Consider the following 18,908-nt stretch of genomic DNA (forward strand, 5'->3'; position numbering starts at 1 on the left):
AAAAAAACCCACCTCAGTTCAAGTGCCTCTTAATCCATGAAAACTTTCTGGATTTCCTAACTTCTCTGCTTTCCATCCCCAAATTATCTTGTATTTATTTCATATATATTCTGCATATACTTTCATGAGTACATGTTTTCCCCTTCCCCCTACCCTGTTAGAATAAAGTCCTAGCAGCGTACCGCCTGTTTCAGTTTTGTCTCTACATCTCCACTGCTTACTTACCACAGTGTCTGGTGCAGAGAAGATACTTAACAAATACTTGTTGATTGATTGATAAATGTAAATTAGATTATATTTCAAAAATGTTTCCTACATCTACTATTTGTATAGTCTCTAAACCCAAGTGTAGAAACAACAGCATCAATAAAAAATTTTATAAGTTTAAAAAAAGCCCTTTGATCTAAGGTTTAGCATTTCTCCCTTGTAAATTCCCTCTTGTAAACTTTAGTCCACTATTGCAGATCTTTTTGGATCCCAACTCTATTGCCAAATAAATCAATGATCCTCTACTTTTTGTCTGTCAAAATTTAGATGTATGTCATCTGTACCTTCATCCAAGTTCTGGCAAGAGCGTTCTGTGGTAAGCCTAGAGACTACCTCCTAGTAAACATCAATTCCATAGTCAATTCAACCATGCACTTCAAGAAACATTTGTTAAGCGCTGACTGCATGCAGCACATTATATTAGGTACTTATACAAATATTTAAAATTAGGATTTTATATTCTCTTAGAGGAGAGGGGAAATGCACATTGTTTAGGGAAATCAGTAGGGCAATTCCTTTTATCCAGATACAGCATGTTTGCTAGTTCTGGCCAGAATCAAGAGATTGTTATTATACTTCTAGGTATATTCCACTATGTTTCAGAGAGGGCTGGGCACATAGTATATGGTCCTTGAATTCCTATTGATTAATTATCAGATTCTTATTTACCTGGGCTAGTGACTTTTCCAAGGCCATGTGGCTAGTATGTATCAGTTTACTCTAGAGACAGAAGAGGAAATTGCATTACTTTTGAGAGACTCTCTTTCACAGGTCCTTCCTGAATCCATTTGATCTAATGAATTTCTCCTCACTCACAGTGGCCACACTGAATTCAGCTAAGGCTTCACCTGGCATTTTTTTCTAAAGCATATAAACTTAAGAGCAAATTAATCTTCAATGAGTCAGACATTATCTCAAGGTAATTCACTGTTATTCTTTTCAGCAGGGGGAGGGGAGGCTTGAGAAAAACCAGTCCTCTTTTAATTAGTCCATATTATTGTGCTGCACCAATTGCCAGAATGATCGTTATTAATTTGGGCCTGACAATAGTCAGTTTATATCTTCCACAGCCTGCCCTTGTCTATTCTCCTCCCGTCACTTCCTCCCCCCAACCCTGTTTTCCAGGGGGATTTGATAATTAAGATATCAAGCCACAGCTTTGAAGGCATTCTGGTCCCTGCTTAGCATTTATTTAAGACCTGGGTCACTCAGCCACCATATATCAAACATGTCACATTTCTCTTTTCCCAAATGACAGGAGACAGGATACTGGAGCTCCTTGCTCTGTCTAGCCTCCTCGCCTTCCTGATTAACAAAGGCAGACTCCTAACATTTCCTGCTCTATGGTAGGTACTGTTGATGAGGTGATTTCTCCTTCAGTTCTGCTGTGGACCTCACCTGGGATTTAGGTTTCTGCCTTGAGGAGATGCAAGTGACACCAGATATGACATATGACCCAAATAAAGAGCGACCTTCAAGATCATTTCTCTGATTTTACAGATGTGTAAACCAGGGCTCAAGAGGGGAAGTGGCATGGCCAATGTCATGCACAGACTGAGTGGTCAAGCAAGGATGACAGTCCACAACCTTTGTATTCTTAATGTGTTCTTTTCACTAGCCTTACAGGGTACGATGTGAGTTTATATCTAGACAATCAACTTCCCCAACCCTTTTGAGAGTCAACAGGGGAAGAATGGGGTGCTGGTATTCACGGCAAACAACAGGACGTACCCTGGGTGATTAAATAGGATACGATCTTTGGCAAAAACCGACAAGATGTTTCCATGTTTGTTAAACAAGAACCATTTGTTTAGCTCAGGAGCATCTGTTGAATAAAAGAGATATCTGATGTGCAGTTTGCTCATTGGAAATTAACAAACCCTGTAAAAATGGTAATTTGTCAGCAGTTATATGAGGCAGAATTCATTCTCTGTGAGAGAACAAATTGAAACTTCCTTCCCTGGTCTTCCGGAATACCCCAGAGCCAACTGTGCAGAATGAGTTTAGTATAATTCCTTGGTCATTAAAGAGAGCACGCATGAAATGACTGGGGGGAAGCAAGAAAGGAAGTGTCCTGTCAGGCAAATTGCAGGTTCTCGGTGGAAGTAGCCTGGACCCAATATATTTGCATAGCTTCTGTCATCAGGGAGCACGTCCTTTGAAAGAGGGGAAGAAGGTCATTTGGCTGGTAGATTGGTACTCTGATTTCACGCATAACTGTAAAACCCAATCAGCCAGTAAAGAACAGAGCACTAGCTGAGGAGTCACAGAAACTGAGTTCAAATCCCATGTTTGATGCTACCGTGGGCAAATACTTAACTTTCCTGGATTTCAGTGACCTCATTTATGAAAATGAGGGGGTTAGACTGGGTTCTTTTAAGTTCCTTTTCCTGCTCTAAGCCTTGATCCTGTAATCCCATGTCTTATCTCCCTCTCCCATTTTTTTTTCTTTTTGAGTTTAGGAGTAAGTAGCAGTAGGTACAGTATATGCTACAGCTGATGCTGTCAGATTTAGTCAACATGGACCAAAAGAAAATTGGGAGATTATCTTTCCTTGACCTATTTCTGTCCAAATCTTTTCCTTGGAACATGACAATGTCATTGTCTAATACAGCTCTGCCTGTGTCTTTTATTGTTTCTTGAATACACACAGTAGTCTGAATGGGTCTTTAGAATGGTATAATAAATTGGAAGGACAGATGATCTTCTAAGGGGCAAGGTCTACAAGACACAAGACTCCCCAGATCCTTAATACTTCCCGGAGACTGAAAGGTGAAGGTTATGGACTCAAGGGGTGCACATGTCAGCGGATTCATATTTAAGTAGTATGCCAAGAGGAGTGCCGATTGGTTTAAATTTGATACTTTGTTTCTGCTAAATTACAATTTATATTCTTTCTTTAGGATTACTTTTGGAGAAGGTAAAGAAATTGTTTGCTGGGGAGTGTGGGAGTTGGGGTAAATAAGTAGGTCTTTCTTGGTTCTGGTTATAAGCATCGAGAATTAGCTGGCTGTGGACACTTGGCAGGAACTTGCTGTCTCATCTCTGCCCATTAGCACAGCTCGCGATTGCACTTGCATACTTTCTGAATCAAAGAAATTAAAGAGGAAAAAGGTCTATTAAATGATCCAACCCATCCCGGGCTACTTCAGAACTGCTCCCCAGAGAGGACTCAGGAGTGTCTAGGCCAGTTTAATTTGAATAGTCCCAGGGTTCCACTACTTCCTTTGAGAATCCCTGCTGCAGGCTAGTAAGTGTCCACTTCAATGATTCCTTGATATTCTGGTCAGGAGGGGGCAGTGTTTTATTTGTTCTCAAGGATACCAAATAAACCAGCTATGCTAGGCCTCTAGGGAAATAGATGTGATTGGTCAATGACTATATTGCAATACAGGTCTATGTGACATGTTCATTTATGTGAAAATCATAAAACTGTGCAGTATATTGTAGCCTATAATGGTGGAAGGTTCATTGTTGGGGGAGTTGAGTGTCAGAAAACCCAGCTTCTAATCCTGGTCTTGAGTTTAATGTGTAACCATGGCCTAGTCCCTTTAACTCTATAGAGTTCATCCCAATAAAGCCAGTGGTTTATATCAGTTGATCCAAGATCCCTTTTACCATAGCTCTAACATTATGTGGTTCTGTGAAAATGATATGGATGGACACCAGGAATGGATGGAGAAGATGTGGGAAGATACTGAGATGGAAGGTAACATTTTTCCCAAACCTAATGATGATGATGATAACATTTATATAGAATTCACTATATGCCAAGCACTTTAGATATAATTTCTTATTTGATTTTCATAACAATCCTGGGAAGTGGCTATTATTATCCCCATTTTATAGATGAGGAAAGTAAAGGCAAAGAGAGGTTAAGTGACTTGCCTACGGTCACCCAGCTGATAAGTGTCTAAGGCCTCATTTGAATTTGGGTATTCTAGATTCCAGGCCCAGCATTCTATCCTCTGTGCCACTTAGAGAAGGAGGAGGTACAAAAGGATAGATAATGAATTTTGTGGTCTAACCTCTCTCTCTCTCCATTCTTTGGACTTGGAGCCTTTGTTTTGGGGACATGATGTGCCCCATGACATATAAAATGATAGCTCATGTATCAGAATCTGTGTAATAACAAGGCATATCCTAGTGTATTTGGTGTACATGGGCTCCATGGGGCCCCTGTTCAAATACATCCCATTTTTTCAAAAGGCAGGGATGTTTTGCCTAAGATGTTTTCTCTAGGTTAGAGCAGTGTGTGAAGTTAACTTGAAGTTAGGTTCGGTAGCACAGAGACTACTCAACAGTGTGTTTATGGGTGCTGAGTCTGCAGAATGAGTGTCCTCCTGTACAGCTAGATGTATAGTAAAACCTGGGAGAGGAGCATTTTATGCAAGATACAATTAATGATCTTACTATACTAATTGGCAACATCCATTCACTTGATTAGAATGACCAGAGACAGCACGTTTTCCCTTCTGCACATTTTTAACCCATAAATGCATCCTGCTCCTTTCCTTTTTCGTTTTCCCTCTAGAATTTTTATAAAAGATCCTCTTGAGCGTCCTCTTTCTGTGACCTCTGTGCTCTCAAAGTAACTCATTGGCATTTGTGTGGCCCTTAGTCTGTACCACAAAATCTAACGCTTTATTACATACTCATTTGGAGTCGTAGAATTTTAGGATCACAGAACCTTAGAATTTTAAGGCAGGAAGAAACCTCAGAGATCAGCTGAGAAACATGGGAAAGGAGACAGAGTTCAGAGGGAGAAAGTGACTTACTGAAGGTCATGTCCCATTCTTTCCTGCATGAATCCCTGATCCTGAGTTCCAGGGACCTCAGAGGTCATCTTGTCCAAATGCCTTCCTTTTGCATTACGAGGAGAATGCAAACCAGGAAGGCTAAGTGATCTTTACCAAAGGTCACATAGATAGTAAGCAGCAGGGACAGAATTTGAACCAGAATTCTCTGACTGCAGAGGCAGTGTTCTGCCCAAAGCACCAGCTTTGAGAAGGCTTTGGTATGCTCTAGGCAAGCTTTCAAAACTGATTCTCTCTCCTAATCTTTCCCTCTCCTGAGTTGCTTCCACCTGTCCTCTCCTCCACCCCAGCTGTATTTGATAAATTGTACCTGCTATGTAGATGCTTTGAGTTTGATGAATGTGAACTAATGTGGGGGGAGGGAGTGGATAGGGAGTCTAGATCTCTGTTCTTCTTGGTGTGGAGAAATCCTTTTCTGGAAACTACCTGCATCAATGAAGACTAGCAGTTTGACCTTAATTTATCTTAGACACTTGCCTGGGGCACAGAAAAATCAGTGATATCTTCTTGATCACATAGCCATTATACATCATAGGAAAGACTTGAATCCAAGTCTTTCTCACTCCAAGGCTGACCATGTATTCATGATTCCATACTGGCGTTTTCCCTCCTTCCAACTGACTACTTAAAAAATAATGTTTCTTTGTTGGACGTGGAGAGAAAACATTTAAATGTTTTTTTTTAATCAAAATTCACATTTACAAAAAGGCACATAAATGGTTCTCATCACTATGTGCCCTCTGTGTTGCACCCTTGGCAGTCACCTACCTTTCCTCCTTTGATCCAAGCTCTGCTGTCTTGTTTGGTGCTCTGGGTTTGGTTTGTGTCCAGAGGAAGTACCTTGATAGCCAAGATCGTGGCTTATCCATTTTTATATCCTCTACTTTGAGTAGCACACTAGGTGCTCAATCAAGAATTGTTAATTAACTTGATTTGAGATTTGCTTATTTTGTTGTCCCTAATAACTCTTATCTGCTAACCATATCGCCACTTACATCCCACAAAGATATATATATATATATACATATACATATATGTATATACATATGTATATTGGGAATCTGAGTATCCTGGAAGCATCGATAACTGTGGAATGATTTTTGGGGAGTTAGGGTAGAAAGCTGTCTCACAGTGAACACTGGGATTGGTTTTGAGAAGATATCTATCTTTTGCATTCCATTTACCTAGTTTCTGTGGACAAAGGTAATACATTCTGAAACTTTCCTTGGGGCCTTACCAGTTTTTGATGGCCTAAAGGAATTTCTAGGAGGAACGGTAATCTTTGATTAGGGATTTGTTTTTCTTCTCTTGGTTGAGATGCATGTTAGATGGAAAATAGGTGTTTGTGCAGGTGTGGACATAAAAGACATTTGGGAAATGATGAAGTGATAGAGCTTCAATGGGGTCTTTTCAATCTTAGAGAAATTCTCATGTCAAGGTATACTATGTTGGGTATAGCCTCTAATTTGAAAATCACAAAATTAACCAAAATCATAAATAAGATAGATTCTCTAAATATACAGGTTCTTGTAAAAGCTCATCCAAGTTTGAATGAACATATTTCTGAAGAAATTGAATAAATAAATCATTAGAGACAGTACAATTAGACCAATGTTGGTTTAAATCAATTGGGGAAGAAACATTTGTAGAATGTAATGTAAATGTGCACGCATGTGTATGTGTGTGTGATATAAATATATGAATTTCTTGGAATGAATTCTTCAGCTAATGAGAAGAGTTATACAACGACTTGTAATTACTTAAAAAATGCAATCAAATTTATATAATCATTAAAGGAGGACATTGAAGGTCCCCCAACTAACTTTTAAAAATTTATCTATCACTGCTAAAAGAGAAAGAGCACTGAACTGAGTCAGAGACCTGAGTTTTAATTATGCCTCAGACATTTACAAACTTTTTGATAAATAGGCAAATCATTTGATCTCTGAATCTTTTTATTTGTAAAATGTAGTTCATATATCTGTAGTAACTACCACATATGGTTGATGAGAATTAAAGGAGATAACTGGTCAATGTAATGAGCTCTGTTAACCTTAAAGTGATATATAGGATGTTCCAAAAGTTTTAGTGCAATTTTAAGTTTGAAACGTATCTGAACTCCAACAACAAAAACGGGACAAATAGAACAATAATAACAACTGCCATTTATACTGTCCCAAAAGTCTTAGTGCAGTTTTAATTAGGGTCACTAGATGGAGCAGTGGATGGAACACTGGGCTTGGAATCAAGAAAACTCATTTTTCCGAGTTCAAATCTGGCCTCAGACACTTCATAGCTGTGTGACTCCAGGAAAGTCACTTCGCACTGTTTGCCTCAGTTCCTTATCTGTAAAATGAGCTGGAGAAGGAGATGGAAAACCACTCCAGTACCTTTGCCAAGAAAATCCCTAATGGGGTCATGAAGAGTCAGACATGGCTGAAACTACTGAACAGCAACAGCAGAATTACCATAATTTCAGTTTAAAAGTTAATTTTAGTCTAAAACTGTACTAAGATTTTTATGACACTGTGTATAAGTACAACTTTTATTATTATTATTTATTATAACTATTATTATAATTGTTGTTATTGTTAGTCCTATCTTTGTTGTTATTGGGATTCAGAGAAGTATTCCTGGTGCCTAATGATATCCTGCTATTATTCTTTTCTTTTTGATATTCTACAGGTTATTGCATTGTGTGGATAAAATATATTTTTTTTGGTACTAGAAGGCAAACATTATGAGGCAAGCTCATCTTCCCTAGGCTCACAGAAAACACTAGCTATAGACAGTATGAAAGGGGAGGTAGGTATCTCATCCAGCATCTGCTAGATTTCAGTCTCCTTGACCAGGTCTCTGTAATGTGAAACAATCACCATCATCATCATCATCATCATCATCATCATCATCATCATCATCACTCTTCTCCTCTGGGCCCTCTTCCTTCTTCTTCCTCTCCCCTTTGTAACATCTCACCATTATGTTACCCCCATGGCACTGGCCCTTATCGCCCTGGTCCCAGACTATTGCAATAAGCTGCTAGTTGGTTCCCCTACCCCAAGCCTCTCCCCACTCCACTCCATTTTCCTCTCTTCTGTCAAAGTGATCTTCCTAAAATGTAAATCTGACCATATGACCTCCCCCCCCTGCCCAATTCAACAAACTTCAGTAACTATCATCCATCTACAAGATCAACTATAAAACCTTCTTTGGGGCTTTTAATGCCCATCATAACCTGCCTGCATAACCTTCCTGGCCAGACTTCTTCCACTTTACTCCCTATTTACATACTTGATTATCCAGTGACAGTGGCCTCCTTGCTGTTCTTCAAATGTGATGTCCCATCTCCTATTTCTGAGACTTACTTGCTCTCCCCCATGCCTAGAATGTTCTCTCTCTTCATCTCTGCTTCCTGGATTCCCTGGCTTCCTTCAAATCTCAGCTAAAATCCCATTTTCTGCAAGATGCTTTAGCCTGTCTTCTTTAATTTTGGTGCCTTTAGACAGCTTTTGGTGTATCCTGCGTCATGCATCTATTTGCATGTTTTCTCCCACATCAATCCTTGAGAGCAAGGACAGGTTCCCCACCCCCTTCCCCTTTCATTGTATCCCCAGTACCTGGCACATAGTAAGTGCTTGATAAATTCTACTTGACTGGCTGAATGACTTCAGTGAAGTGGTGTTAACTGTACAAATTGTCACTGAAAGCTATTAAAACTTGGCATCTATTATATACTTTAGAAGACACAGTCAGTTGGATGAAATTGACATACCAGAAACCCTCTAGCCTTATAAAGTCACAGATAGCAAATCCCATAGTATGAACACAAACTCAAAGTATCCTAGAGAAACTGACAAATAAATTATATTAGAATTGTTAGCATTCGTAAAAAGCACTTTTCATAGTGACTGGCACATAGGCACTATATAAATGGTTATTCATTTCTTCCCCTCTAGGTAGTATCATCAGTGGATATAAATACTGCCTACAATTGCCCAGATATAACATTGATCTATTAAAAAATTTAAAACATGGTAGTAGATGTTGGTCATATTGAATATTCATAATTTCCAAACTGCTTGGAATGAAAGACTTTCAAAAATATATCTTTCCTAGTAGAAAAAGTTAAAATCATGTGAGAATTCATGTGGTATCTGCTATTGGAATTGTCCTGAAGATTATTGTTGTTATTATTTCATGATTCTTCTATTAAAGTCCTATTCCAATATCTCATTCTAGTGTGGAGGTTACCTCGGGTTCATTAAGAATGTGCCAACAAAACTCTGACAGGTTTCTGCCAGCTGGCAAGGTTTTGAGTATGGGGTCAGGGAATCAGTCTAGGTAAATTTGGAAAGGGTCACCCTCAGGTTGACCACAGACAGAATGATGATTTTTTTTTTTATCCACAGACACTCTCAGTGATCATTTACAGACAGAAGAGTTGACCTTTGCATTGTAGAAGGAGTACCTACACTCTGAAATTACACATTAATTGATATATTCTCACTCTCAACTTTTAGCCTGATGTCACTGACAGAGAGAGAGGCCTGAGGTTGTCTAGCAGTAGAAGCTATGTGGGTTTAGACGATTCTAGCATGGAAGATAACAGATACATAGGAAATCAAGGGTGCCAGAACCTAGAACAGAAGCAGCCTGACACACAGATACGTTGTCTCTGGAGCCATACGACCTGGGTTCAAATGCTTCTTTTGAAACTTGCTTTCATTATTATGTTGCACCAACTTCTTCTGACTGGACTGAGATGCTCAGATTATGAATAAAAGTTACTTCTAATAAAAATAAAAAACTTCTAATAAAAAAGTCTTAACCCAAGTTAGGTTCTTTTAAAAGCATATTGTTATTATAACTTTTGTTTTTACATTTCCTATATTTTCCCCTGTATCCTTCCTCTTCCCAGAGGACTATTCCTTAAAACAAAGAATTTTTAAAAAATGAAAATAGGAAGAGAAAAAATCCATCAAAACCCCTCAAGATATTGACTATATCTGATGTTAGATGTAGCATTCCATGCCTGTGTTGGACCCTTATCCCACTTCCACAAAGGAGTTTGGGGGAGAGGGAAGGTCACTTCTAATAGTTCTTCTTTGGGGTCAAGCTTGCTCTGTATAATTTCCTAATATTAATATTTAATTGTTTTGTGGTTAGTCTCTCCCTGATCTCCCCACCCCCATTATTTATATCGGTGTTTGTTTTATATTACATGTTAGTTTCCTGGCTCTGCTTACTTCACTTTGCATCAATTCACATAAATCTTCCCATTCTTCTCTGTATTAATCATATGCATCATTCTTATAATACAGCAGTGTTCCATTACATTAATCATTCTTCAAATCAATGGGCATCTGTTTTATTTCCAGTTCTTGCTACCACAAAAAAAGTGCAGCTATAAATGTTTTGGTTTCTATGGGGCCTTTCTTTTTGTCTTTAATCTACTTGGGGTATAGACATTGCAAATGGAACCTTTGGGTCAAACAGTATGGACATTTTAACCACTTTCTTTTCATAATTCCAAATTGTTTTCTTGAAAGATTGTACTGATTCACAGCTCCACTGGTAATATATTAGTGTGACTGTCTTTCCACAATCCCTCCAGCATCAATTATTCCTACCTTTTTGTTATCTCTGCCAATTTTCTGACCATGAGATGAAATCTTAGGGTTGTTTTAATTGACATTTCTTTTATTCTTTCATGTGGTTAATAGTTTATAGTTCTTTATTTGGGAAATAGTTGTTCATATCACTGAATTGGCTTGCCTTATCTCTTTTCTGAGATTGTGGCTCTGAGGTTACGTCAATAGTGGTCACCATCAGGAAGGTACATGTAAGGGAGATAAGAGCACTCTCTTGTTCCTGATGGGAGAGAATCTAGAGACATCATACAGATGACTAGGCTATAAGGGGTGGAGCAGGCTTTACAAAGGAATTGTTTCACTGAGGTGGGCTCCTGGTGGGAAGAGAATGTACATTGATATAACACCTACTGTGTTCTAGGCACATCTCTTTTATTTCTTGTCAGGCAGGTGCTGTTATTTTCTCCATTTTACAGTTCAAGAAACTGAGGCAAACAGAAGTTATATGACTTGCCCAGAGTCATACAGCTAGTAAGTGCCTGAGGTTGGATTTGAACTGAGTTTTTCCTGACTTCACCTTAGCATTCTATCCACTGCTCCACCTAGCTGCTAGGAAAATGAATTTATCATCCCCACAGTCTCTGAAATGTAGATTCAACAAATATTTATCATCAGGAGTATGTGGTAACAGAATCATTGTGCAAAATGCATTGTGAGAGCCCCCACAGAATTTATTAAAAAATGCCTTGTCCCAGGCTTGCAGACAGACCCTACTTAGGAGAGAATGAAGGTGCATGCGTGAAAAAAAATGCTTCTCCTAATATCAGCCTACTCATTCGTGACACTACTTATTTTTTTTGGTTATCTGATAACAACTGGATCCTTTTCTGGTGCTTCTCTCTCTTTACTGGGAAGCTGATAGGGCTCTGGTATGAGGGAGATGGGCCTAGCCACCAACCTGCATTATCATGGACAATACTCATCTGCCAGGACATAGGTGAGAGAATACCAGGAGAGAATACTTACCAGGAGAGAATAGTTAATAGCATCCTTGTCATCACCAGGGTATGGAGAGAAGAAATAGCCTGTATTGGTATCACCTATCCACCCATTAGTACAGGAGGCCCAGGGTACAGGCAAAGGCAAATTGGATTTGTTAGCCCAGGGCCTGATTGCCTCAGTTCCTGTGGGAACTGGGAAGATATTTCTTTTCTAGGAGATAGAAGCAAAGGTATCCACTCTATGGGCTGCAGCTGTCAGTCATTAACATTTATTTGGTGCCTACATGTTCCAGGTACCGTGCTTAGCATTAGGGATACAAAAAGAGGCAAAAGACAATCCCTGCCCTCAATGTACTCAGAATCTAATGATGAGAACTTCTCATTCATTGAAAAGCTGAAAGAGATTTTTCTTTACCTTTGGCCATAAGCAGGCTACTGGGCTCAGTACATTACCCTACCCCCCAACATGAGACAAAATGAAGAGCTGCAAACATAGAAATCTATATAAATCCAATGAATTAAAGTTCCTATATGGGGTTCCCAGTCTGTCCATTGGTCAAGTATTTAATCCTGTGATATCTGAACAGTCTACCAGCACCACTGAATCGCTTCCATTTGAGTTGTTTTAGGAAGATTTTTAAGATCACCTGAAAGGATAAGGTACTAGATACTGAGGTCATTTCTTTAACTAAAGTGTCAAGCATTCAAACTCTGTTCCAACTCTGATGGACTGGCCATGTTGTTCAAATGCCAAATGTGTGCTTACCTAAAAGACTATTTCATAGAGAACTCATATAAGGCAAGCACTCACATGGTGGTCAGAAGAAATGATACAAGGACGCTCTCAAGGTCTCTCTGAAGAATTTTGGAATTGATTCTGTAACATGGGAGACACTGACACAGAACTGCTCAGCATGGCTGCCTGCATTAAAGAAAGTGCTTTGTGCTATGAGCAAAGCAGGATTGAAGTAGCTCAAAAGAAACATGAGAAGCACAAATTTAGAGAATCCACCCCAAATGTTCACATGGACTTTCTATGCCTGAATTGTAATAGATCATTCTGAACTTGTCTTGGTTCTGATAAGCCACAGTTGGACACTCTGTAATTTGACTTAACATAGTGATGTCATTTTGGTCCTTTTCATGAATGAAGGGAAACTATACTGGATAATTGTGTGCTTGACACTAGAAGGAATAGAATTTATACCCGGAAGGACTAAACTCTGTGAAATCACAAAGTGCATTTTTTTCATCCATAAGACAAAGAAACTAGAAATAGGATGATTTTTTTTATTTCAAAGTAAAATTATAATAAAATCACTGTATCAAGTAATATACCTGATCCTTCTAGTGCCAAAACTGTAATAGTCACTTTATAGTTACTTACAAGAGAGAAAACATGTTTCTTACTCTCAAGGAAGTCCATTTGGGGTGATAAGATTTATTGAGGAAGCAATTGAAGGATTGCATAAGGCAGAATATAATAAGGTATTAAATTGTAGGGATGCATTATAGTCCTGGAGAATTTCACAGGATGCAGGGGAAGATCAGGGGGGTTTGAAGGAGGTAAGGAAGATTCCTTGTTGGAAATGGGCCTAGTGAGGGCATCTCAGAAAATGAGTAGGGTTTGAATAAGCAGAAAGGAGAGTGTGTGTGGTAATACACACACATTCTAACTGGACTCCTCAATGTTGCCTTCTATTACATAGTAGAGCTCAGTTGGCAGGGCTTGGGTCATCCTTTCTTTCTTTCTTTTTTTTTTTTTTTAAAGCAATCGGGGTTAAGGTTACATGGTTACATGGCCAGTTATTTCTGGGTGTGGTGCTAAGTATCTGAGCCCAGATTTTATCCAGGTCATCCTGAAGCTGGAGCCAGTGCTCTTACTCGCTGAGCCACCTGGCCACCCCTAAGCAATTGGGGTTAAATAACTTGCTCAAGGTTACACGGCCAGGTGTTTCTGGGTGGGTGCTAAGTGTTGGAGCCCGGATTCGATCTCCAGGTCATCCTGACACTGGAGCCGGTGCTCTTACTTGCTGGCTTATAGTGTTCCATGTCAATGTGAACATTTCATAAACTTAGTTCTGATACTAAAGACATTCTTTAGGCCTTTTGAGAAGACAGAAAATGGCAAGAATGATTTCAGGTGAACTGAATGTTAGGATAATCTCCTGTGATACCAAACAGAGACTTCTCTACTGAAACAATGAGGATCTTGTCTCAAACAACCAATGCCCCCAGGTTATTTCCAGCTAGACCTCCTCCCAGAAAGCCTTCTCCAACACCTGCATTTTCCTCCCAATCTCTACAGCACTCAGCATGCATCAGACTTTCTCATACTTCACATTCCTATTTCTATTACCATATCTTGAACCTTCATGATATCCTTGTATGGTTTTCCAGATGATTCTTGGACCATTTCATACTGCCTCTCTCAGTGCCCTCTAATTCCAAATCTAGATCTCCCAGTTTCTCTAAATTAGTACAATGTACCCAGCCCACCAGTTTTTGTTGTTGTTTAATTATTTTTCAGTAGTGTCCCACTCTTTTGACAAAGATAGCAGAGTAGTTTTCCATTTCCTTCTCTGATTCATTTTACAGATGAGGAAACTGAGGCAAACAAGGTTAAGTGGCTTGCCTAGAGTCTCAAAGCTAGTAAGTATCTGAGATCAGATTTAAACTCAGGAAGATGATTCTTTCTGACTCCAGGCCAAGGGCTCTATACATTGGGCCATCTAGCCACTCAGATTATCTCTAATTTCAGGAAAGAAGTGATAATGAAGATTGGAGCTCCTTAAGCGTTCAGCCTCCTCATTTGTATTCTGGGGTTGGGAATCTAACCCCTGTTCTGCTACTAAATCACTGTTTGGTTTTGAACTCTTACCTTGACCTCTCTGAGCCCTAGTTTCCTTGACTATGATGGCAATAATGATATCTGAACAGGATATATGTAGTTTAGTGATGAGCACTTGACAGGATGTTTCAGGAGGGATTTTTGCTTCAAGTAGTAATTTAACTGTACCTCATAGGACCCTTTCTACTCTAAGATTTTATTCTTTTATGATTCTGATACCTGTCCTACTTCCTTCTGTCTTTTGTTATATGAGGAACAAATGAGATAATAGGTATAAAAATGCTTTGTAAAGCAAAAAATATAATATGGGTAATATAATGATCACTATTATTGCATATCTACAGGAATGTTCTTTTTTAAACATGTGGTTTTTGTAAATGACAGAAATTTATCTGGAAAAAGTTAATGTTAAATATCCAAATGAATTTTAAATAAAAATCTCTGCTTTCTTAAACAAAGGGTACTGAATATTACTAATTCTTGACAACTTAGGGTCATCGATCTAAATGTTCATGAATGTTTATCCTTGAATAAAGTGATGCTCTCAGGGCTGATTACACTTCACTGACTTGTTTACACAGGAAGTAAACAACAACAACAACAATAATAATAATAATGGTAGATGGTTTGCAAAGTGCTTTCCAAATATTATCTCATTTTATCCTCACAGCAATCCAGGATGTTATTATGAAACATATACCTTTTAAACTGAGAACTACAAAGGTTAAATGACTTGACTAAGGTCACCCAGCTAGCTAGAGTATAAGGCAAGTTTGAACTCAAATCTTTCTGACTTAGGTTCCAGGGCACTAGCCACTGTAGCACCTAAATAACCCCAGTCTGCTATGGTTTTTCACTGTGTGTGTGTGTGTGTGTGTGTGTGTGTGTGTGTGTTTCACGTCATTTTTCTGTCTTTTTCTACCTGATGTCAGCCTGTCAACTGAGCTGTATCTTTTCTCCACTATCAGCATGCATGCTTTTAGCAATTCCCCTTGAAATTTGCTTCTTCAAATATAAGTTGTGCTAGGAAAACAGATAATCGAGTATGTTAGAATTATTTCAGCAACAAGAGTAAACAGAATTGAAAGGAGGGCAGGGTATCCCCCATGAATAATATGTGTCGGTTTCAGTGCATGGACTTTACAAACATCTGTGGCATATTGTCAGTCTTTGATGTTTTCTTCACAACTCCAAATATATATTCCAGATAGTTAAGGTTGCCAGCTAAGTGACCCCTAACTAAATGTGGTATAATAGCATTACAATGATGATTATTCTGGTGGTAAATGAGTGACATTTATATAGTGATTTTACAGGACAAGTTATTTAACAATCATTTTCTCATTCAATCATTACAATATCCCCAGAGAGAGATAACTATGTATTTTAATGTTCAGAATCTCATGATCTCTGACACTTGGGGTGCTCAAATCTCTGACTTTGACATGCCCTTGGGAAGAGGGGCAAGGCTCAGAAAGTGTCTTTGAGAAAACAGCTGATACTGACCTTATTGCATAGATACAGCCTTGGCAGATCCCTTTATGGTCTCTGGGCACCTGACTTTGAGCAGCTCAGCATCATAGCCATGTACAAAGAACTCTTCCAGGAAACACATGCACTTAGATACAACTGAACTATTATCCAGTTATAAAGCCTTGAAACTCTGCTATAATGAGTTTCTGTATTTCTCTTATCCAACTCTATGAATTTCTGCAAGATCAGAATCAAAAGGGCCAGTCTCAAATACTGTTTATGAACTGTTCATTTGCCTAATGCCTGCCCTAGCATGGGAAGAGTTTGATGGGACCCTTCCCCTCTCCCCTCCCCAAGCAATCTTTTAAGTCCCTTTAGCTTCACCATGATTCCTTTCTTCTGGTGCTAACACTTACCTCCCATTTTACAGATAAGAAAACTGAGTCCCAGGGGCGGCTAGGTGGCACAGTGAATAGAGCACCAGCCCTGGAGTCAGGAGGACCTGAGTTCAAATGTGACCTCAGACACTTGACACTTACTAGCCCTGTGACTTTGGGCAAGTCACTTAACCCCAACTGCCCTGCAAAAAGCAAAAACAAAAAAAACCCCCAAAAAACAACAAAAAAAGAAAACAGTCCCAGAGCCATGTCCAAATTACATAGAGCACTGTGGTTTGATTTTGAAATTCACCCTAGGGTATTTAACTCTAACCCTTTTCTCTGTATCACAGTACTAACACAAAGAGGGTTTCAAAGGACCGTGGTACATCTTGCTCCTTCACTATAGAACAGTCAGTCTTGTAGGATCTCAGAGCTTGGTGAGGTGTGTACCTCTGCTATCTGGTGTATTTGACCAAATCTTCCTGAAAGGAGACGACTGTGTGCTTTAGCCTTGGTCTGTTTCTTGACACATTCTCACTACTGCTCTCTTTCTTCTCTAGGTCAGTCACAGGCTTGGATAAGGAGCCTGACCTTGTACACATGGAGGCGAGGACGACTGACGGATGTGAGTGCTACGGAAGCAAGGTTGATACACAGCAGTGCTGAGCTAGGGCCAGGGGGAACCAGCCATTGCTCTCTAATTTACATTTTAATGGACTGGGAAGATGTAGGATGCAGAGCTCCATTACTGACATCTCTCCTTATCTCTGACCTCTTGGGCAAGGGGATGGAGGGAGGAGGGGGAGAGGCTTCTTCATTCCTTTGAGAAACCCCATGGAAATAGACCAACATGGACCAATCTCTAAACATTTCCTTGGCCTTTAGAGTAAGAATTTTGATGTGATGATATTCACAGTTTCCTCCACCATAATTTCATGCCGCCTTTAGTATAATTCTAAAAGAAATGTATACCAACACACAGTGTTTATTTTTAAGTGAAGTTTGCATTTATATGAAAGTGTGCCTTGCTTTAAGAAAATGTACCGTGCAAAAATTCAGATTTGCTATACCAAGAAGTAATTGGGTAATTATTTGAATTACCACATAGTAAGCACTTTAAAAAATGCATGTTGACAGACAGGACTCACCTCCAAGGCTCCTTTAAATGGCATTTTCCTTGAAGATAGGCAACCAACATTTATTAAGCATTACGTTCTAAACACGAAGGACAAAATGAGAGAAAACCATTAAGGGGAACATGGTAGATACCACTGATCTCTCCTTCCTTTTGGTATCTTTTATTCATTTGCCTGTGTACATGGTAGATTCCTCAGAAGGGAAAGAGAAGGTATAAGGATGATATTGAAGCTTCAATATATTGTGGTGCCTTAAATAGAAACAGGAGAAAGGGGGCAATTAAGGGACAGAACATGAGTCTTCTTACTTCCATGTCTGGTACTCTATCTGCTGTACTACCTAGCTGCCCTGAGAGATACTTAAGCTATATATCTATGTAAATATGTTTATATAGATATGTCTCTATGCTTATCTATCTTTACTTATCTATTTATATCTATATATAAATGTAGACATATCTATATAGAGATATGTACATATATATCTCTATATAGATATGTCTACATCTATCTATCCATCTATCATCTATCTATCTATCTATCTATCTATCTATTTATCTATCTATCTATCCATCTATCATCTATCTATCTATCTATCTATCCATCTATCATCTATCTATCTATCTATCTATCTATCTATCTATCTATCTATCTATCTATCTATCTATCTGTATCTAACAGTCATAAGTACAGATGACTAATCAAAGTCAACGAACTCACCAAAGGAGAAAATACACAGAAGAAATAAGGATCCAAGACCAAAGGTTTGAGGGATACAAGGGCTTAGGGTCATAGCCCAGCCTAGGATGCTGAGAAGAAGGAGTAAGACAGGTCCAAGGAAGCAAGATGAGCACAGTGACTTGGAAACCAAGAGAAGAGAGAGTATCTGCAAATTGCTGGAATAATGTAGTCAATGGTGTCAAAACCTTCAGTAAGGCCAAGGTGGATGAGGATTGAACAAAGACCATCAGATTTACCCAGTAGTTTCAAGATTACTAGTAGTCTTTGATAGTATAGTTTCAGTAGGGTTCCAGAGGCTAGTTTTCAGGCTTTGAGGTCATGAGAAATTAGCAGCAGTAAGTATAAACTATTTTTTCTATAATTAGGTAGTAAAAAGTAAGAAGAGTAATGGTTTAAGAAGATAGCAGGAAGGAAGGAAAAATGGAAGAATTTATTGAGTGCCCACTATGTGCCAGTATCATTTGATTTTCACAACAACCTATTATTATCTCTATTTTAGAGTTGAGGAAACTGAGGCAGAAAGAGATTCAATCACTTGCCCAGGGTCACATAGCAAGTAAGTGTCAGAGACTGAATTTGAACTCAAGTCTCCCTTATTTCAGGTCAGGCTTTCTATTCCCTATATCACCTTCTTGTCTTTAGGCAGGAGGG

General features: G+C 38.9%; 1 protein-coding gene across 1 annotated transcript in view; it reads left to right on the plus strand.

Moving 5' to 3' along the window:
• SORCS3 (sortilin related VPS10 domain containing receptor 3) overlaps positions 1-18,908 on the plus strand; it is a 719,603-nt gene that overhangs the window by 501,426 nt on the left and 199,269 nt on the right. Inside the window, exon 6 of the mRNA XM_069098908.1 lies at positions 16,941-17,005. Coding sequence (XP_068955009.1) covers positions 16,941-17,005 — 65 coding nt within the window. The remainder of the gene's footprint in view (positions 1-16,940; positions 17,006-18,908) is intronic.

This window comes from Petaurus breviceps, unplaced genomic scaffold, assembly GCF_028583685.1.
Source record: "Petaurus breviceps papuanus isolate PSGF00001 unplaced genomic scaffold, PetGlider_PUasm1.0 37, whole genome shotgun sequence".
NCBI lineage: Eukaryota > Metazoa > Chordata > Mammalia > Diprotodontia > Petauridae > Petaurus > Petaurus breviceps.